The sequence below is a fragment of the Polyodon spathula genome, chromosome 3 (assembly GCF_017654505.1).
Source record: "Polyodon spathula isolate WHYD16114869_AA chromosome 3, ASM1765450v1, whole genome shotgun sequence".
NCBI classification, from domain to species: Eukaryota; Metazoa; Chordata; class Actinopteri; order Acipenseriformes; family Polyodontidae; genus Polyodon; species Polyodon spathula.
This window is the reverse complement of record NC_054536.1, coordinates 27295326-27318137: the sequence shown is the minus strand read 5'-3', so window position 1 is coordinate 27318137 and position 22812 is coordinate 27295326. Positions and strand designations below refer to the sequence as shown.

Here is a 22812-nt window from a genome sequence, read left to right as displayed (position 1 = left end):
GTCTGCTCACAAGATCAGTGGTAGGCTACACCAAAACAATGTGCCAGACAGCAAAATGTCACAAATAAAAGGGTCTAACATGCAAAACAATGTGTTTCAAGTCACTAAAATCTTTAATTCGATGCTTTATATGGTTAAACTTAACAAAATTCTGCAGGTGTTGCGAAAATGCTGCTGATGAGATTTGGTCCACATACTAAAAAGAATACATCCAGACATTCCTATAGTGATTTGCAGTGGTGACAACCTTAAACTGTTCACTGCTTCATTTAACACTTTATTTACTCTTAGATTCTGAAGGATGTCTAATAAATAGCAGGTGTAAACACGTAAAACTCGACAGCTGATTAAAAGGAATGATGATGATACCAGTTTCATCCCTAACAACTGACGAACAGAACGGTTTGCCATGTTTGCTGTGCAGCAATCTATTTTCATAACACGTTTCTGATCAGCAAGCAAACCTTTATGCCAACTTGTACAGAAAGTGCTGATAGGGTGTAAGAAAAGATAAAGGATCAATGTACTGTGGCACAGGAAGGGTGTTATTTTGTAGTCTTGCCTTGCGTGCCGACAACTGTTAGAACAATAATTGACTTAGGTGTCCAGACTAATTAATTGTACTGTAGAACTCCACCAACTCAGCATTCTGACATTACAACACCATGAACAGCAGCCTGTCAACAGACAGACAAGTTTAAGCATGTCTTATATACAGTGTGTGGAATTGAAGGTTCTTTAAATCTACCAGTAAAGACACATTAGGGATTTTATATCCCACAAAGTACAATGAGATTTCTCAGAGGGACCTCCCTGTATAGCGGGAGCAACGGGAGTCATCACTGCAGCTTTTGTTTGCAGTTCGGTTTTTCAGTGTTTTATTTTGCATTTTGTGTATTTTCTGTTGTGTCTTGATTAATATGATCTCGTCCATGACCTACTATTGTCGGTAGTGTCATGTGATTTTTCCTTTTGTTTTTGCCTTTGTAAATAAACCGTAAGCGCCTGGTCAGCGTTGGAACTACACTTCCATGTCTCTTCCGAGACATCAGCGGATAAACCACACACTTTTTGCAGTATCTAACCCCTTAACCTCCAATCATTTCTGTACAGTTACCTGTTCAGAAACTACCTTCCAATTCCAGGCCAAAATCTAAGGAACCCTACAAACATACAGTGTAGTGTAACTACAATACACTATAATTAGGGATTCTGATTTTCGGTTTTAACCAATAAACCCACCCCCCAATTACAAAAAAAAATGTAATCAATGGATAGCCAATAAATATCGGAAAACACCATAAAAAACGTGGAAATGGTTAATCTATTCACTTTGACTTTATCCCTTTCCCCTTTAAAAAAAAAAAAAAAAAAAAAAAAAACCTACTACAAAAATTATAATAATAAATACATTTCCCAGTACTGCTTGGCAATGTCCCGCCTTCCTGACTTGTATCTATCATTAATTCATTCTGAATACTTTAAATCCGCCCCAACTACTGAGTGCCAGCACATTCCTATATTTCTACTGGAGACTCCGCTTGCGAAATATAAAACAAGATTACAATCAGGATGGAGGCTTGTTAGCAGGATTTAAAGCTGTATTACAGTTAAGACGAGGAGGATTTAAAATAGAATTGTGGCGAAATGTACAAACATGCCTACACACAAAAACCCGAGAAGAATGTGCCCGTGACCATAGGGATTTCGTTGTGGAAGACAGCAAAGGAAAGAAGGTACAACTTAAGTGTGCAAGTACTGTCGAGTTACTATATATATATATATATATATATATATATTATATATATATATATATATATAATTTATTGACACAAACACACACACACAAAAAAGCATTTTGGAAAGTAACCAAAAATACTAATTTCATACAGTATATCAAAAATGAAAGCCCTGAAAATAAAGATTTAAATAAAACAAAACAAAAAAATAACTAAAAATATGCACCTTAACTATAATGCATTTACTAGTGATTGGCTGGGAAATTGAAATCCAGTGAACGTGTTTGGCTTGCCAATATTTGTACAGAGTATCCAGAAACAAGCAATAGCAATAAAAAAATACCAAAAAAAAAAAAAAAAAACTAATCTGCATTTCGGAGGGGTGTGGACGGTGAGGATCAAAACACACTTCGTAATCACCAAAGTATGTGCCAAAGGTTTTGCATCACCCTATAGAATGAACTAATTTTGCTTTATAAAGGTTGAATGAAACTTGCTGAATAATATTACATTAACATATTGAATTACATACCGCATTGTAGTTTTCCATATACTTAATGAAAAACTGATCAAACTGGAAAAATGTGACATTTAAAAAAATCTAACATGAAATACTGTGCTACTATTATGGCTTACGGTAGACTATTGCGATATCGTTTTGTAGTTTCTTTCATTATATGATGGCGAAGATTGCTATATTAATACAACATATATATATATATATATATATATATATATATATATATATATATATAATATATATATATATATATATATATATACATACACACATACACACACACACACACACACACACACACACACACACACAGTGGCTTGCAAAAGTATTCAGACCCCTGACCAATTTTCTCATATTACTGAATTACAAATGGTACACTGAAATTTTGTTCTGTTCGATATTTTATTTTTAAAACACTTAAACTCAAAATCAATTATTGTAAGGTGACATTGGTTTTATGTTGGCAAATATTTTTAAGAAAAATAAAAAAACTGAAATATTTTGCTTGCATAAGTATTCAACCCCCACACATTAATATTTGGTAGAGCCACCTTTTGCTACAATAACAGCTTTAAGTCTTTTGGGGTAAGTATGTACTAGCTTTGCACACAGTGTCGGACTGATTTTGGCCCATTCTTCTTGGCAGATTTGCTCCAGGTTGTTCAGGTTGGTTGGATGCTGCTTGTGGACCGCAATTTTCAAATAGTGCCACAGATTCTCAATGGGATTGAGACCAGGACTTTGACTGGGCCACTGTAGGGCATTCACCTTTTTGTTCTTGAGCCACTCCAATGTTGCTTTGGCCTTGTGCTTGGGATCATTGTCCTGCTGAAAGGTGAATTTCCTCCCAAGCTTCAGTTTTTTAGCAGACTGAAGCAGATTCTCTTGCAGTATTTTCCGGTATTTTGCTCCATCCATTCTTCCTTCAATTGTAACAAGATGCCCAGTCCCTGCTGATGAGACACATCCCCACAGCATGATGCTGCCACCACCATACTTCACTGTAGGGATGGTGTGCCTTGAGGCATGGGCAGTGTTAGGTTTGCGCCACACATAACGCTTTGAGTTTTGGCCAAAAAGCTCTACCTTGGTCTCATCTGACCACAAAACCTTTTCCCACATCGCAGCTGGGTCACTCTCATGCTTTCTGGCAAACTCCAGACGTGCTTTCAGATGGTACTTTTTGAGTAATGGCTTCTTTCTTGCCACCCTCCCATACAGGACAGTGTTTTGCAGAGCTCTTGACATGGCTGACTGGTGCACCATTACTCTACTCCCAGCCACTGAACTCTGTAGCTCCTTCAAAGTGATTGTTGGCCTCTCTGTGGCTTCACTCACAAGTCTCCTTCTTGTTTGAGCGCTGAGTTTTGAGGGACGGCCTTTTCTTGGCAGTGCCTGGGTGGTGTGATGCAGCTTCCACTTCCTGATTATTGATCCAACTGTGCTCACTGGGATATCCAAACACTTGGATATTATTTTGTACCCTTTCCCTAATCTATGCATTTGTATTACTTTATCTCTAACTTCTGTAGAATGCTCTTTGGTCTTCATTTTCCTTCAGATTCACAGCCTTACCAATGATCCTTCAACAGTGGAGTTTTTATCCAGAAAATGTGACAGCAACTTTAGTGGTTCACAGGTGGAGGCCAGTGGTAAGGTAATTGTGTCCTCATTTGGGCAATTTCTTTCATCGGTGCAAACTGGGAGCTTCCACAGCACAGGGGTTGAATACTTATGCAAGCAAGATATTTCAGTTTTTTATTTTTCTTAAAAATATTTCCCAACATAAAACCAATGCCACCTTACAATAATTGATTGTGAGTTTCAGTGTTTAAAAATAAAATATCGAACAGAATGAAATTTCAATGTACCATTTGTAATTCAGTAATATGAGAGAACTGGTCAGGGGTCTGAATACTTTTGCAAGCCACTGTGTGTGTGTGATTGTGTGTGTGTGATTGTGTGTGTGTGTGTGTGTGTGTGTGTGTGTGTGTGTGTGTGTGTGTGTGTATGTATATATATATATATATATATATATATATATATATATATATATATATATATATATAAAAAATTATGTCTCAATCTCAAAATTCTAGGTGATGCAAAACTTTTGGCCATAGCTGGAACACACACAGAGGCACAGCATTCAAACAGACTCCTAAACTGTGCCACTATCAATAACTATTCCTAGTGAACGCCCTTATCAGGTATCATCACAACTGGATGAGATGTTCGAGATATCTGTAAAACTCTAAAGTGTGACATACACAGATATGGGTTTACAGTACGCACACCTCCACTATGTCCCTGCTATGCATCCACAGGGAGGGAATAATAAACACATCCAGTTGAGCCAATCTTCTAGCAGTGTGATTTACAGGCAACTTGCAGAGTGCCACTTTTCTTCACTATGAACTAAAAGAAAAAGCATTGAGTATCCTCTATGACAGTCAAAGAGCTATTGATTAGCTTTCATAGCTTAATACAGTAAACGCCACTTCTGAGCACTCTGAAGAGGGTGCCTCTGTGCACAGCAGCACTGAACAGTGAGGCTGCCTGTACAGTGTCACACAAACCACATGTGACCTGGAAGAGAACCATAACCCTGGAATCACTGTTGGGCTCTTCAGTTTGAGTGAGTTCCAAGGAAAAAACTAATATATAAAAAAAAGGGGCATTTTAAATGGCATCACCAGCACCAGTTACAATCTGAGACCCCAACTCTTGCAAGGCATCAGAGAGTGTAATCCAGCTAATTGCCACAAAATCTATCTGACAGCGTGTGCTTTTATAATGTCTTTCATGCCATTTTTTTTATATTAGCCTCCCCGGAAAAACAAGATTCTCAGAATGAAAGCACAAAGAACATCCATTAATAAAGCGGTTGTTAAACTGTGTGGCTAGATTAGACAGAAGTAACTACAGTAGATTGGGTGTCTGGGGCTGATCGGTGTTTAGGTTGAAAAACTACTGTCCCTTTAAGCTGCCTGAAAATCTATTAAATTTACCAGTACATTTACATGATCATAGGGCAACATTTCCATAGCAACAGCAAGCTGTTCCACCTTTTATTTTTCAAGTCCAGAAGAAGCGTGGCATAAACATGAAATTACTTATCGTGCAGCAACAGAGAGACTACCGTTGAATGGTGATATACTGTAAGCAATGCATTTCTATGTAATTTAGTTTTTATTTTGATCTTTCAGGTTTATATTGGACATTATGTGTGCTAGTTTCGAAGACAATTACATTTCTGGATAACCTGAATAGCACTTCTTTATTGCACTGTACAAGAAAAATATCCTAACGTTCAATATTCTACATTCTAAAGTCCGATCTGGCAGCTTGGGCTGGGTCTTTACTAAACAGCTATAAGCCACTGTTTCAATACTTCTGAGCAACCCAAATGGAATGTCTTTCTTTACAAAGCATTTTGAGGATTCTCAACTCACCTAAGTAGGAGTTCTTTTGGAAGTTTCTTGTTAATAGGTGCCTCGTCGTTGTTTGAGAAAACCTGGAAAGAGCAATGATAAACCAAGTTAACATTTCATCCATTAGTAATACAGTACCTTAAGCTATGGCCAAAAGCTTTGCACCACCCTACAGAATTAACTAAGTTGAATGAAACCTGCTGTCCCTTCTTAAACAGATAATCTGATGAGGTACCAGGCTTCTTTCGACAGATTTCTTTTGGTTACTGTGGTACAAATTATACTTTTGTTTCCAAATAATCTGTTGACATTTTGATAGAATATTCCTAAAAAAATCCATGTTTGTCTGTGGCAAAGTGGGTGACGGTGTGCAGGTACAAGTGATCAATAAACAGACAGACAATTATAATCCAGGTGCAAAGTTTGTTTAATGATCTTTATTTTGTGTCCAGTGCCTGACTGCAAAACAAACAGTAATGATGTTAAGTAATATAGCAGCGTGTATTACTTAATTCATAATTCCCTGATTTGCCCCGCAAATAATAGTTTTTTATTATACACCCACACAAAACACAAAACACATACACAAGTCTGTTAGTGCGTGAATTAGTGCTAGTGGTGCAAACACAGTTTATTGTGATACAGTGCAGTGCTGTTCCGGGTTTGTGCTGGCCTCTGGCAACAGCTCTGGAATCATGTTAGCCGTCTTGTGATGGTAAACAACATATAGACTTAACAAACAAACACTCATGATACAGACACACAAAACACAGGTCCTTCCAGGTCACTTTCCATAAACCAAAATCGAAGGATCCTTATTTATACCGTCACTCATGACCCACTGGTAAACGATTGTAGCCTCTCCTGTAATCTGCGGCTGCCATATCATTTCCCTTCCAGGTCAATGAGTTAGTGTACCAAAGCTCTGTCTCTTTTCTAAATGAAATAATTCCTTTTAACCCTTGTGACGAAGTGTCAGGCCAAATAGTCCAGAGTACTCTGTTCCCATTACTTAGCGCCCTCACGGGTCGGGAGGGAGACTTACCACCAAGAATCATTGTCACATTGTCCCAGCACTATACAGTACAGTACCTAGAGGGTGTGCAACGACTCATCCCTATTACTAGATGGACATATTTGAAATCAAAATGTGGGTATATGTTAAAGATAGTGGACCATGTGACAGTATATTTAATTTATTTAATAACTGAATCCACTTATCTTCACAAATCAATAAACCCCTTATTTTAACAAAACTCATGACAAAACAAGTTTTTCTAGCAGTCTGTTATCAAGTACTTAAAATATGTCCACCTAGTAAGAGGGATGAGATTTTATGGACCCGTACCTAGATCCCCTAACGGAGTTTCAACAGTTCAAAATGACACTAAAATGTGAACATATACCCAAGTCACAAACACTGCACTGAAATGCTACACACGTGGATTAACACAACAGTTGTTAAAATATTTTCTTCTGTTTGATAGAGCTGTAAGCCTACTAACTCCTGAAAGCAAGGACAGAGGGTCTGTGGTCGAAGGTAAGCAATCTGAATTTTAAATAAAAAACAATTTTCAGTCATTTAAGATTCACTGAGGTAGTAGTACAGATGGACAATAACAAAGAGAATTCAATAAATCTTTATTCTGACCTAAAATGTTAATTAAAAGTCGGTTCCAATAATGTAGCCTTTGTCAGCATTAAATCAGTCAATTTCTTCTGTGTCAATGAAACAATAAATCAATCAACTTGACCTGACTGAAGCAGTGTGATTTACAGTACTAATGAAAGCTCTGCTGGCGGGGTCACATGAGTCTTCAGATGGTAACCACCTCTCTCCAAACAGCAGCAGCAGCCGCCTCCTGTCAGGTCCACTTTCAGGTGGTTTGTTTTGCCACCTTTCGACTGTCCACTGTCTCATTCTCACCTTCCTTAGCAAACCGGGTACAATGTAGGTTGGATGATTTTCCCTTGCCCTGTTAAACTGCATAATGCTTGTTTAATGAGTGAGTAGCGGGGTTCTGAAAAATATAACACTATATGTGCCTACGTGTTGCTACAACTGTTTAAATAACTTACTTATAATTTTTCCTTTCGTTGTTAACATACAAAATATGGAAACAGAGGATGCTGAGGATTATGACCGGCTGAAAGCAGATCCTGGCACAAGCAGGGGTGACCTCAGCCATCAGAGCCCAATGTTTCAAGGTGTGGAAATATAAGGAGGAACAGGCACCAAGGTCACAAATGTTTGACCTCATCCACCTAGCTAGGCGGTCGCTACAACCGGAATGCAACACTGCTACCAGGGTAGTTGAGATCCAGGTGATGGACTGCTTTTTCACAGCTATACCACCAGCACTCAGAAAATGGGTGGGCCAAGGAGACCTAGAAACCTTGGACGAATTTGTGGCGTTCGTTGAGCGACAGCTGGTGGCCGATCAACTGGCCAGCAAGCCAACACCATATCTTCCCAGAGCAACTTGCGACCCCCTAGCCTGAAGGACCAGAGCTACAGGAATCCGGGCATGACTGGGAGAGAGAGCGTAGAAGAACAGTCACAAACCTTGAAGAGACTGGGGTTAAAGGGGGTGATCTGTCAGAGACCATGATAACTCTGCTGAGAGGTACAAAAAGCATCAGTGTTTCAGCTGTAACGAAATTGGGAATATATCGGTACAGCGCCCAAATGAGTCAGAGCCAATGTAATGCAATGTGGGGTTTAATTAATACAATTGTGGGTTGGTAAACCTGATAAATGCTGTAGGAATGCACAGGTTTAAGATGTCTGTGAAGGTAAATGGAAATGGCTCTTGCCGATGCGGGCAGTGCAATTTCACGAAACCCAGTCAATTGGAACATAATCTGAAAACTGGTATTACTTGTGTGCATGGGGAAGTGTTTTTCTACCCAACCTGTAAAGTAATGCTCGAGTCCCATGAAAAGGTGTGTGAGTTGCGGGTTGGGGTGGTCCCAACCCACAAGCTACCACACTCAGTAATACTGTGAAAGGGGGAGCTAATATATAATAAAAAACTGAGCTTTTGTAATCGGGTCTCTCCCCACGACAAGGTGGAGAGCAGTTGCTGGTGCCGCAAAACACACAGGCTCATGGTACTGTGGCTGGCCCAGAGCCACTTATTTGAGGCTCATTTAGGAGTGGAGAAAACCACTCAATGAACTGGTTAGGAATAGATAAGGAGATTGAACGCTACTGCATCTCCTGCCCGGAGTGCCAACTAACAAGCTCCCACACATGTTTCTGAGCCCCATTAGTTCCCCTGCCCATTACTGATGTAGCATTTGACATGATCACCATTGACTTGGTAGGGCCACTAACAAGGTCAGCCCAGGGGCTTTAATATATCTTAGTTGTTGTGGATTATGCAACCCGATACCCTGAAGTGATTCCCTCAAGGAACACCGCTTCAAAAACCATTACAAAGGAACTGGTTCAAGACTTTTCTAGAGTGGAGATACCAAAATACATTTTAACCAGGGTACACCGCTTGTTTACAATTTAACTAAAGACCTGTGTGAGTTGTTAAGAATCACACCTAACCAAACATCCGTTTACCACCCACAAACAGATGGTTTAGTGGAAACGTTAAAACACATGTTATGGAAAGCAATAAGTAAGGATGGGAGGAACTGGGATACCTTGCTACCATACCTAATGTTTGCAATCAGCCCCAGTCATCCACGGGGGTTTCCCCCATTTGAATAGCTTTATGGCAGACAGCCCTGTGGTATCCCAGATATTTCTAAAGAAATCTGGGAAAGGCAACCAGTACAAGTCACAAAGTGGCTTTATGTTCTCTCAGCTTTATTTTAAAATGGTATTCTACTACCCATCTCGGACTGCATTTAAATAGACACAACTGTGCAGTTCTCCTTGTCTATAGTACCAACCCTAGTTTCCTTAAAATAGCACCTGGTCAAATTGTTTGCAATCCCTTCCTCTTTACAACACATGTGTTTTGCTCCTCTCTCACTGAATTCCCAACGGAAGTGTCTCGGCAAGATAATAATGAGTTTGATAACGAGAACTGGTGGGTGCAACAACCAGTGCAGTACAATATAAAAGGTCACTAGAAAAAAATAGAGTGTAAAGAAGTCTGCAATACAGCAGGGTTACAGGTTAAAAACTTCAAAAAGAGGCATGATTCCCAACAACTGAAGCTCTGATTACAAGGCCTGCAGCTGCTTTTTATCCTCGGACAGAGGAAGGAGTTAAAAACACAGCAATTACTGAAGCTATTACTGAATAAGCACAAACCAATGTGTAACTTGAAAGACACACATGTTTCATGTTTGAAAAAATGTGTTTTGTTTTAGTATTTGCAATGTTTCTAGACATATATGCAACAGACAACCGGTTGCCTTTAATGATTTACAATAGAGAGCAGTTGGTGTATACTTTAAAGTTTAAAATTTGACAATTCCTTTGTGATAAATGTAACACCAGATACACTTTGCAACAGGGTTCAAAAAGTTCCAGTGATAAAACCTGAATTGGTATTGGAAAGGGTTAAGGTTGGAGGTGTACACATTTCTTATTTCCATCCTCTGAACCCATTTCAGAGAAGTCAGAGGTGCTTTGGATAAAATGAAACTGAAAAAAAAAAAAAAAAAAAAAAAACAGAAACACTAGAAATAATGCAGCTGAGATCAGAGTTAAAAAATGTGCTAGGTGTAAAAAACTGTCCCACACTGATTAGCAACACGCTACTGTCAGACAGAAAGGAGTGGGATCCAGGTTGTGAATGCCAAAAGCAAATGAATTCCTAATACAGCACTGTATTGCACACATCCAGCACAGCAAGAGATCCAATGCACCACGACACACGGAAACGGCCAGGCTAGCACTGCACGGGGGCAGGAAATCAGATGTGAAAATCAGCATAGCACAACAACAGTCCCTCCGGCACAGCTGATTGCATTCATCATACTTGAAAGAGTCCATGACTCAATTACTAGTGGAGAAGCTGCTTTTCTGCTGCCAGACCTGAATTGTTTAGCTTGTGCGTCTTATCTGGGATTTCACTCATCCAGGGAGGAGGGGTGTGAAGTGCTGAACTCTTCCTGAATGGAAATATGCTCGAGACATAGGGCCAGTCTCTTGCTACAGTACTGTATGAATGAATGTCTGTTTAGGGCTACTATCTGCTAAGACATTCATGCCATGTCAAGGCTGTGAAATCAAAACTAGCTGTCTGTAGGTCTGACATACAGAAAGATAGAACAATGCCTTCATGTAGGCCAATAGTCCAGATTCTGACACACAAAAGCATGTGCTAAAGTAGAGTATGCCCAGACCAAATTGCCTCACAACTGGAAAAGCAGTTCTCTAGATCGATGCAAAACATAAGTGTGACTTACAGGTAGATGGTCGGGTAAACAGACAACCTCCATACACCTTAAGAATATAAACGATGAATAGCCAAGTTTCATCAAATTCTGACAAGGCAGTTGGACAAACAGATTCTACACATCCCAGGATTATGATCGATAATCTGGTTTCAAATGCCATCACAATTGGAGAAGCAGGTCTACAAGGCAAAAATCTACAACAGAAAGACAGTCGGATGGACCGACATACTCCATACGATATGTACTGTTCTATGAAAAAAGAGCAGATACGGGTTACATTTACAATGAGCATTCGACTGTTCAGAGCTGCACAGGACTACAGCTCGAGCAGACGTGTCATATTTTTACTGTAGGTTGGCTAAATCGTGATATTCATGTCCTTGTTCAGGATTGATTTCCTTAACTGCAGAGTTTCGCTTCAGCAGCTGTGAGAACTTGGAAGGAGCCAGAATGGCCTGGAGACAACAGGATGGTGAAGCACAAATAACACATTTCCATATGTCTGTAGATCATTTTAAAAGGTGTTTCATTTTAAGATCCTTGTCAAAACACAGGCATTCTGCCAATTCCAATTGCATTTAGGAAACATAGGAATCCTTCACCTCAGGTACTGTTACCTGAAGGACCATCTTGATCAGTATTTGACAGGTCACACTTTTTAAAACCCAGATAGACATGCTTGAATTCCTGACATTGTGTTTCTGTAATGGGAATTCATTGTTACTCGCTCTTTTACACATGAAACTGTTGCTACTCACAAGACACAATTTTACACAACATATTTTTATGTTGATGGCTTCAAATTTTGTAATAAATTCTCACACACCAGTTGTGCCAACCCTCTATGACAGTCAAAAAACTATTGATTAGCTCTCATAGCCCAATACAGTAAATGCCATTTCTGAGCACTCTGAAGACAGTGCCATTGTGCACAGCAGCACTGAACAGTGAGGTTGCCTGTAATGTGTCACACAAACCACATGTGACCTGGAATAGAACCACAACCCTGGAGTCACTGTGGGGCTCTTCAGTCTGGTTGAATTCCAAGGCTTTATTATTATGTTCTCCTCCCAGTCCAGTTTTTCAAAGTTCTGTTAATTTATGTATGTATAGGTAAATCACCAATATCCCAGGGAGGGCTAAGCCTTCTTTTTACTTTCGGGGGGTGGGGGGTGCTCAAGCCACTGAGTCCCCGCCAAGATTGCCTCAATACATTCACAATGACAAACTTTTCTGAGTAATTTGCTTGTATGCTGACAAAGGCATTAAAAACAAATTAGCCTCGAGCGTGTGGTGGTTATGAAGCCGAAAACACAATGTCCGAAAATAGGTGTTCACATATGCATGTGTTGCATTATCATTTGGAATAATAACAGAATACCCATACTCTGTTCTTTTCACCCAATTTTGTAGTTGAAATGATTATGGTATTGTAATGAAAATACTGCATGTAATGAAATACTGATGTACAGGTAATGTAGTCTCTGTGTGACCATGGGCCCTATTCACTAAATGCTTTAAGCAATGTTTTTTTTTTTTTAGGACTATTTTATAAAAAAAGGGGTTAGAATAAGTAGCAGGGTTCAAAAGAATATAGTGTTACACATCCCCATGTGTTGCTACAACTGCTTAAATAACATACCTGTATTTTTTCTTTTCATTGTTAATATCCTGGTAACTTTTTACACTTATAACTTTAAAGTCTGTTTCAAAGTTATTTTCTAAATGACCGCTCTAATTTCGGAATTTAACAAATAACCTTTATCAAAAAACAAACTTGCAGGATACGCCATATAGCCTGGAGATCGCATGTCACTGCCGACCGTGACTGGGGGTTCCTAGGGGTTGCCGCACAATTGGCCGAGCGTCACCCGGGTAGGGAGAGCTTAGGTATAATCCACGATTCACTGTGCACCAGCGACACCTGTGGCCTATAGGGTACCTGCGGTTCTGCAGTGGAGCCATCAGATCCGTGTTGTCCTCAAGCACTGTAGGTCTGGTGGCCTCACTGTGGATCCGCAGTGCGAAAAATGACGGATTGACAGGAACAATTTCCCCGGTTGCAGCCATTAACTGGGATACAAATAACAATTGGGAAGAAAACTGGGGTTTAAAAAAAATAATAATTATTTCATTTAAAGTATTTGTTCATGACAAAAGTATTGGCACCCCTGCCTTAGTATTTCGTGTGTCCTCCTTTTGCTTTTATTGCACCCTCAGGAATTCTATATAGCTGGGTAGCAGAGCATTACAGCACTTTTATCCACCCTAATAATCCAGCCTAATTTTCACACAGGCTACACTTCTCCATTTACCGCCTGAACCTTAGCAATATTTTTTTTGGTTCTGGCTGAGCTTGCACTTCATACCACTTCCTTGCTGTAAAAAAGCATTTGCATTTATTTCCCCCATACATCATACCGACTATCACAATCTTTTTTCTTTCCTCTTGCGGTTCTTCCAATTCGCTTTCAAGAAGTTGCTCTTCATTGACTATATCGGGTTGCTCTTTTTTATTTTCATCATTCATTTCGTTTAGTAAATTTCCACATTCATTGCCACTATTTTTGCTTAGAAAATAATCGTTATTTTTTCACTTTCATTTTAACGTTTCAGCCACTCGAAGTGCTGAAAATGGAAAACCCAACCCTTAAATTCTTTGATTGGTTAAATGTAATGTATGGGTCCAAGATTTTTATTTATTTATTTATTTATTTTTTTTTTTCTTTTCCGTGTAATATTAAATAAAATTTTTATTTATTTTACACGTAAATCGCTGTCTGGAAAATCCATTTTTACTTACACGCCTCACACGTGGTGTCACTGTGGGAGATGGATCCAGCTACAGTCTTGGCGATGTTTAGGGAGCAGGAGGAGAAACGAGAGGAGAGGGAAGCACGGCGCCAGGAACAGCTTGCCCAGTTCTTTGGTCAGCTGGTAGAGAAAATCTCGACACCAGCGGCGGAAACAGCGGTTGCCCGGATGTTTTCTTCACAACCAAAGTTACAGAAGATGACTCCGGAAGATGATCCTGAGGCGTTCTTGGTCACCTTTGAGAGAGTGGCAGAAGCAGCAGGGTGGCCCAAGGAACACTGGGCCATGAAATTGGCACCCTGTTTGACAGGAGAAGTGCAAGCAGCGTACAGAGCAATAATGGCCTCGGAGGCTGCGGATTATACAAAAGTAAAAGAAGCCATTCTCTCACGCCTCGGGATCACGGAAGAAACATACCGGCGCCGTTTCCGGGAATACCAGCTGTCCAAAGGGGTGCGGCCCCGGGTTGCGGGACAGTATCTCCTGGATCAGTGCACCCGGTGGCTGCAGCCGGAAGAACACACGCCCCAAGAACTAGTGCAGAAGATCGCCATAGAGCAGTTCGCATCCATACTGCCGCCAGGAAATCAGGAGTGGGTTAAAAGGAATCAACCTACCACTCTCGAGAAGGCCATCATCCTGGCGGAGGCATATGAGGATGCGAATGAAGGCGCCGCCTCTGACCCCACTCCTGCGCCTAAACTAACCAGGACCAACCCACCAGTGAAGCCCAGAGGAGGTAACCAGACCTTCAGACCATGGAGGTCGAGGTAAGCCCCATCTTGGGCGAGAGAAAAAACCCCTAACCTGTCGGTCACTGACTCACAGGACAAGCAAACTCTGTTGGTGCCTTCTACCCCAGTTTGTTACCAATGCAATGAGCCCGGACATATAGCCAGGGACTGTCCGATGATGGAGGTAGACCTGGCAAGAAGATCCTGGTCAGCAGTAACAGGTAAGAACACTGGGGAATGTCGGGAGGGCCCTTATCAATTAAGAGTACAGGTCGGGGATAAGAGTACTAATGCATTTGCGGACTCTGGGTGTGCACAAACATTGATTCAACAAGCTCTTTTCTACCAGGGGACAATCTAAGCAACGGGAGAAAACAATTGGCGAGATTTTCCTGTTACAATCCAACCTGTTTAACCCTAAAATCCGCTTGAGAAAAACAAAGAGAGAGCGCAGGGTGGAAAAATATGAGGGAACGCTGAGACGACAAGGGGAGGGGTCTGACTCAAAGGTAAACCAATCTTGTAAACGGCAGGGTAAAGGAGTAGGTGTTCAGTGTGACCGGGGCTACGGGGTTACCGATGTGGAAGGTCACATAATAAAAGACACTCCTCTCAGCGTACCTAATCATTGGGACCGAGATATTGACCTGGGCTATGAACAACAAAATGATCCCACATTACAGTATGCTTGGAAACAGGTTAGATATGTTGAGGGGAAGGATATGCAGGAAGGACAACCAGTGGTATTTCCGCATTTTTCTGTATCTGGGCACTTATTATATAGAATAACCCGGGCTCCCGGGATGGGACAGCTCGTAAAACAGTTATTGGTTCCTGGGCCTTTTCAGTTGGAAGTCATGAGATTGGCGCATGACATTCCATTTGCAGGTCATTTAGGAACTGAAAAGACCCAGGAACGAATTCTGGCCCGTTTTTTTTGGCCAGGGGTTTATGGTCTTGTGCGGAAGTATGTATCTGAGTGTCCGGAATGTCAATTAGCTGCCCCTAAGTTAGTTCGCCCCGCACCTCTGGTCTCACTGCCAATTATTGGAGTACCGTTTGAGAGGATTGGTGTAGATTTAGTAGGCCCTCTGGAGGGAGCAGAGTCAGGATATCGGTATATTTTGGTAGTAGTGGACTACGCAACACGATATCCAGAAGCTGTTCCCTTACGCTCTATGAGTGCAGAAGTAGTAGCAAATGAATTGGTTAAAATATTTTCTAGGGTGGGAATCCCGAAAGAAATTCTCACTGATCAGGGCACTAATTTTATGTCTGGCTGTATTCAGCAATTATACAAATTATTGAAAATCCGTTCAATTCGAACCTCAGTTTTTCATCCTCAAACGGATGGGCTTGTTGAACGATTTAATCAGACTTTAAAAAATATGTTGCGCCGCTTTGTAGATCAGGAGAAACGTAATTGGGCTAAACTGCTTCCCTACTTGCTCTTTGCAGTTCGTGAGGTACCACAATCCTCAACGGGGTTCTCTCCGTTTGAGCTCTTGTACGGTCGGCAGCCGCGGGGTATCTTGGATCTCATAAGAGAAGGCTGGGAAGAACAGTCAAAAGACTCTAAAAATATAGTGAAATATGTATTACAGCTACGCGATCACTTAGAATTAGTCGGTCGATTGGCACATGACAATCTCAAAGTGGCACAGCGGAAGCAGCAGCAAAGCTACAATAAAAATGCAAGAATTAGGAACTTTCGACCCTGAAACAAAGTGTTGTTGTTGCTTCCCTCATCGGAATCTAAATTGTTTGCTAAATGGCAGGGTCCCTTTGAGGTTATTCGAGCAATTGGAAAAGTTAATTATGAGATCCGACAGCCTGGGCGTCGGAAGGAAAATCAAATTTATCATGTTAATCTCCTCAAACCGTGGAAAGAACGGGAGGTCCATTTTATATCTCCCGAACAGGAGGGAGAGGACTATGGACCCTCAATTGAGCCAGTATCAGCAGCTGGGGTTCCGATGGGGGAACAATTAACTCCTGATCAACGCAAAGAGGTAAGCAATTTAATCAAAATGTTTGGTGATGTGTTTTCTAACGTGCCCGGAAGAACGCATTTGATCGAACATGCTATTATCACTCCGCCAGGTCTGAGAGTTAGACAGAGACCGTATCGCATTCCAGAAAGTCGGAGAGATTCTGTCCGGAGGGAGGTGGAGTGTATGTTGAAACTTGGGATAATAGAACCTTCCCGAAGTGAGTGGTGTAGCCCAATAGTACCAATAGACAAACCAGATGGGTCACTACGATTATGTATAGACTTTAGGAGGGTGAATGCTATCTCTAAGTTTGATGCATATCCCATGCCTCGGGTAGATGAACTCTTAGACAGGCTGGGGCAAGCTCGGTTTATTTCAACTCTAGATCTGACGAAAGGATACTGGCAAATTCCATTAGCAAAAGCCTCTCGTGAGAAAACGGCATTCTCAACCCCAGATGGTCTTTTTCAATTTTGTACTATGCCGTTCGGACTTCATGGAGCTCCCGCAACTTTCCAGAGACTGATGGACAGGGTATTACAACCTCATCGAGAGTATGCAGCTGCATATATCGATGATGTAGTCATATACAGTTCTTCCTGGAAAGAACATTTGAGTAGATTAAAAGCCGTCCTACAGTCTCTGAGGAAGGCGGGGCTCACAGCGAACATGGCAAAGTGCGCTATTGGAAAAGAAGAAACTAAATATTTAGGTTTCATAATGGGTAAGGGTAGAGTGAAACCGTTGGTTTCAAAAGTCCAGGCTTTGTTGGATTCACCGGTACCTACCACAAAAACCCAGGTGAGATCACTGTTGGGGTTGGCTGGTTACTACCGCCGCTTTATTCCACACTTTTCCACTATAGCCGCCCCTCTCACTGATCTCACTAAAAAGAACGCTCCAAATAAAATTAAGTGGAGTGCAGAGTGTCAGACAGCCTTTGAATCTATTAAAACTAATTTGAGTCAGGCCCCAGCATTAATAAGCCCGGATTTCAGCCGAGAGTTCATCCTTCAGACCGATGCATCGCAGACTGGTCTGGGGGCGGTTCTGTCCCAGGAAAAAAATGGTATAGAACACCCAATACTATATATTAGTCGGAAGTTACTGCCGAGAGAACAAAGGTACTCTGTGGTAGAGAAAGAATGCCTGGCAGTAAAATGGGCGGTGGAGTCCTTAAAATACTATCTTCTGGGATGACCCTTTGTACTCATCACAGATCACGCCCCTTTAAAGTGGTTAGACACGATGAAGGATTCAAACGCTAGGATTACGCGGTGGTACCTGGCGCTCCAACCCTTCGCCTTTCAAATAAGGCATCGTGCAGGTAAGTTACATCAAAACGCTGATTTTTTTTCCCGGGAGGGAGGGGAAAAGGAGGGGTTAGAGGTTTCCGAGTGTTCCTTCGGCTCCACTCTGAGGGGTGGGATATGTGATGAGTCAAAGGGGTTTCGGTCTGCAATTCAGCCTCCCAACAGTAGAAGGCATCAAACCAACTCAGGACTTCCCTTACCAAGATCTTGTGACTATGACAAAAGTCATCTTTTTGAGGGGCGGCACCTTGGTGAGGGGCAGAAGTACGAGTATGTAAATTCCAGCCACTGGAGTCAAGTGAAGTTAAGGATACCTGTCAGTCTGGGATTGGTGATCCACTGACTACTGGGGCGGGGTTTGCATACTAAAGGGAATGTGCTACTGTGTTCGGGGTTGGTCCTGAGGAATAGAGGCGGGGAAAAAAAGGCTGGAGGGAAGTACGTGCGGGGTGGACTGTGTTATTTACTTTTAATTACGGACGGAGGCCTTACTAACTTTGCTCTTTTCTATTTTTATTCCTTTTTGTTTCATTTTTGAATTGAGCAGATCACGAAGAGGATTAAGAGGCTTCCGTTCCTTTATTTTTGATTACTCCAGCACTCCCTCCCTCACATCCTTCTTTATTTTTCTTTTCCGTGTAATATTAAATAAAATCTTTATTTATTTTACACGTAAATCGCTGTCTGGAAAATCCATTTTTACTCACACGCCTCACAGGGGCCCTGAGTGAACATATAACACAACATTTTTATATTTCATTTATTTATTAAAGAAAGTTATGCAACACCCAATGCCCCTGTGTGAAAAAGTAATCGCCCCTTTAGACTCAGTAACTGGTTACGCCACCTTTAGTAGCAATAACTGCAACCATATGCTTCCTGTAGAGATTGATCAGTCTTTCACAGCGTCGTGGAGGAATGCTGGCCCTCTCCTTCATGCAGAACTGCTTCAACTCAGTGAAATTTGTAGGGTTTCGAGCATAAACTACTTGTTTCAGGTCCTGCCACAACATCTCAATGAGGTTTAGGTCTGGACTTTGACTAGGCCATTCCAAAACTTTTAATTTCTTGTTCTTCACCCATTCTGATGTAGGCTTGCTTGTGTGTTTCGGATCATTGTCTTGCTGCATGACCCAGCTACACTTCAGCTCACGGATGGATGGCCTGATATTCTCCTGTAGAATTCTCTGACAGAGAGCAGAATTCATGGTTCCTTCAATGATGGCAAGTCATCCAGGTCCTGATGCAGCAAAGCATCCCCAAATCATGACAGTACCACCACCATGCTTGACCGTTGGTATGAGGTTTTTAGGGTGGAATGCAGTATTTGGTTTTCACCAGACATAACAGGGTCCATGTTGGCCAAAAAGTTCCACTTTTGACTCATCTGTCCATAGAACATTGTTCCAGAACTCTTGAGGATCATCCAGGTGCTTGAGGATCATCCAAGTTGGCAAACTTGAGACAAGCATTCGTGTCCTTCTTAGTGAGCAGTGGTTTCTGCCTTGCTACTCTGCCATGAATCCCATTTTTGCCCAGTGTCTTTCAGATGGTGGAGTCATGAACACTGACTTTAGCTGATGCGAGAGAGGTCTGTAGATCCCTGGATGTTGTTCTAGGGTTCTTTGTGACTTCCTGGACGAGTCATCTTGTGACTTCTTTGTGACTTCCTTACACCTTGCTCTTGGAGGGATTTTGGCAGGACGGCCACTCCTGGGAAGATTCACTACTGTCCCAAACTTTCTCCATTTGGACAATATGGCTCTGACTGTGGTTTGGTGGAGTCCCAGAGCCTTAGAAATGGCTTTGTAACCCTTTCCAGACTGATAGGCATCAATAACTTTTCCGGAGGTCTTCAGGAATTTCTTTTGATCGTGGCATGATGTGCCTCTAGAACCTGTGTGCTGTCAACTTCACTCTGATGGTAAGGGCCAAAGTTAGTCAGCTTTATATTGGGCAGGGATGGCCCAAATCAGGCCTGATTGTTAACCAAACAGCTGACCCTAATTATCCCTTTAATCAACCTTGGGTTGAGTTAACTAGGGGGGGCAATAACTTTTTCACACCTGAAGATTGCATGTTTGATTACTTTGAAGCACCAATTTTTAGTGTCATTTTTTTTCTCTCAGACTCCCTCTATATACTACAACCCACAAAAACATCTGACCAAATTCAATGTGAAAAATATGCAAAAATGCAGAAAAATCAGACAGGGGACAAATACTTTTTCATGGTACTGTACTTCCTTCAGCTCAGACAGACTGGATACACAATGCTTGGCTACAGCTTTTTACCAGATCACTCCAAAACATTTCTATTGGATTGACATCTGGTGATTATAAAGGCCATTCCAGAACTTTTATTTTGTTTTCATCAAGAACTCCGGAGTTGACCTAGCTGTATGCTTTGGATCGTTGTTGGGCTGGAATGTAAACTGTTTGCCAATCAGCCTACAAGCAGATGGTATCATTGTACTTTGTAGAATGTTTTGATACATGGCTGCATTCATTCCATCTTCAATCACATGAATGTCTGAACTGCTAAAACACGCTTATCATGATCAAACCACTACCATATTTAACTGTAGGTACAAGGTTTTCTTAATTGAAGGCTTTCCCCTTTTTTGGAGAAAACATTTATTTTTGTCTCATCAGAACACAGAATTTTGTTGAAGAATGCTTTAGATTCCTGTTCATATTTGAGTTTATTTTATGAATTTTCTTTCATGTCTGATGCGTCTAAATCTTTCTTGAAGTCCTTGGCTGTTTATGTTGGATTTTCTTTAGCATCTCGGACGATTCTTCTACCTGCTGTGCCAGTAAAATCTTTGGACGCCTACTTTCGTGTTTCAGTTGAATTTTGATTATTGACTATTACTCTGATTGTGGATTATGGAATTATATATTTCTTTGATACTGTTCTGTAGCTATTTCTTTTGTTATAGTTTGCTGCAAGTGCTTTCCACAAATATGAACCCAACCCCTTTGTCTTGACCATAATCTGCTGTGCTGCCAAAACATTCTTCTTCAATAATTGTTAGAAATAAATGCTACTTTTCTGGCTATTGACTTTATAATAATACAATGAATATATATTTTTTAATTACATTCTATTACATTTTTACAGACTTTTAATGTAAAGGTACCAATAATCTTATCATTTAAAATATTTGAAATGACACGTACTTAATATCACATCAGTTAATATCACAAACCACTTATTACAGGAGGCTGTACGGTGTGGCGGTAAAAGAAAAGGGCTTGTAACCAGGAGCTCCCTGGTTCAAATCCTGACTCGTTTACTGACTCATTGTGTGACCTTGAGCAACTTACTTAACCTCCCCATCTTTTGCCCCATCTTTTGGGTGAGACGTTGTTGTAAGTTACTCTGCAGCTGATGCATAGCTCACACACCATACTCTCTGTAAGTTGCCTTTGATAAAAGGTGTCCACTAAATAAACAGATAATAGTAACAAATAACAATTATAATCAAATTGAAAAGTCCCGACCACAATATAACGGGAGTCAATGGAAACAAGCTCCTGATAATATCACTTTGGTTTATGTCACAGTGCTTAATATCAAGGGAATGTACGAGTCATAGAATCGATTTCCACATTATTTAATATCAAAATGCCTGCATCAACTGTACAGTATTTTGACACATTCTTTATACACTGTAATTGACAGCCTTGTGGTCACATGATCACCCAGCTTGACTCGTGAAAGTGTTTTTTTTTGACCATTGCATATTACAGTGTTAAAAAGATTTAAACACAGCCACAAAGGCTAAAATAATTACTCTATTCAAGAAAAAAAAAAGGAATGCTATTTGGAGTGCCTATCACAACTCTCAAGTGGCTTCTGCTACTGAAATAATGTGTACATGAAAGTACAGTGACTCAGAAGAGAACTTAAATTGGTTTCAATGTGTACGCATTTGCTTGGCTCATTAGGTTATTGATGAACTCCTGATAATGTCACTGCTTACTGTCACAATTTATTCTCATTCCCTTTGAAGTGATATTAAGTGGGTTTGACTGTACTTTTACAAAGATGATTTGTTACTAGAAACTGTGTATTATGGTCTTTGTCATATGAATTAGTGGCTTTTGTCTGTGACTGTATATTTATATTTTTTTAAAAATTGCTTATTTACTAATGTACTATTACTGTCATTTAAATCCATAAAAAATGTGGGATGGCCAGCTCCTGCTACAAAACTGTGATTTATGTCTCCTAATAATTCAGTTTTTGAACAGTAAATAAATAGCTATGACCTTTGGAAACACTACACTTAATGAAACTGTCTAGACAATGTAAATACTGCACAGTATTCGAGTGTCAGCCTCAGCAACAATAAAGTAGCTTTCTAAGTGCCAACAGTACAGTAGGTCTTCCAGTGAACAGTGTTTGTACAGAACACTAAGAAATAACAAAATAAATACAATCATACATGAACTGTGGTAGAGTGCCCTGGTGTCTATGACCAGGAATTAACCCCATCTCTGCCACATATACCCATCCACCCCCCCTCCCCGTGTGCAAAGCATACCCAGCCATTCCACGGCCACCTTGCCCCCTAAAGTCCAAAAACTCTCTTTTGTAGCCCAGGAACATAGGTAAAAATGGGTTTGCAGGTGATGGCCACGGTGTGAGGTCCTCCTTTAAAGACCACACTGGCAGCAGCAAGGCTGGCTCTTCCAGCCCTGTAGGCAGCAGTGGCAATGCTAGTAATGCTGACAGCAGCCATGCTGGCTCCTCTTGGGCTGTGGATGCTTGGCATCCCCCTTCTTGGCAGCAGGAGATGCAGGCTTACTCCTCTTGGGCTGTGGACATTCAGGCTCTCCCCCTTCTGGGCGCTGGACGCTCGGGCTCTTCCCCCTTCTGG

The 22812-nt window shown here is 41.0% G+C and overlaps 1 protein-coding gene across 2 annotated transcripts in view; it reads right to left on the bottom strand.

Annotated features, from left to right (window-relative positions):
* The window catches only part of LOC121312933 (F-box/LRR-repeat protein 2-like), an 87204-nt gene that overhangs the window by 51800 nt on the left and 12592 nt on the right, over positions 1 to 22812 (bottom strand). For both annotated transcript variants that reach the window (XM_041244865.1, XM_041244864.1), the window contains exon 2: positions 5715 to 5776. In XM_041244865.1, coding sequence (XP_041100799.1) covers positions 5715 to 5776 — 62 coding nt within the window. The remainder of the gene's footprint in view (positions 1 to 5714; positions 5777 to 22812) is intronic.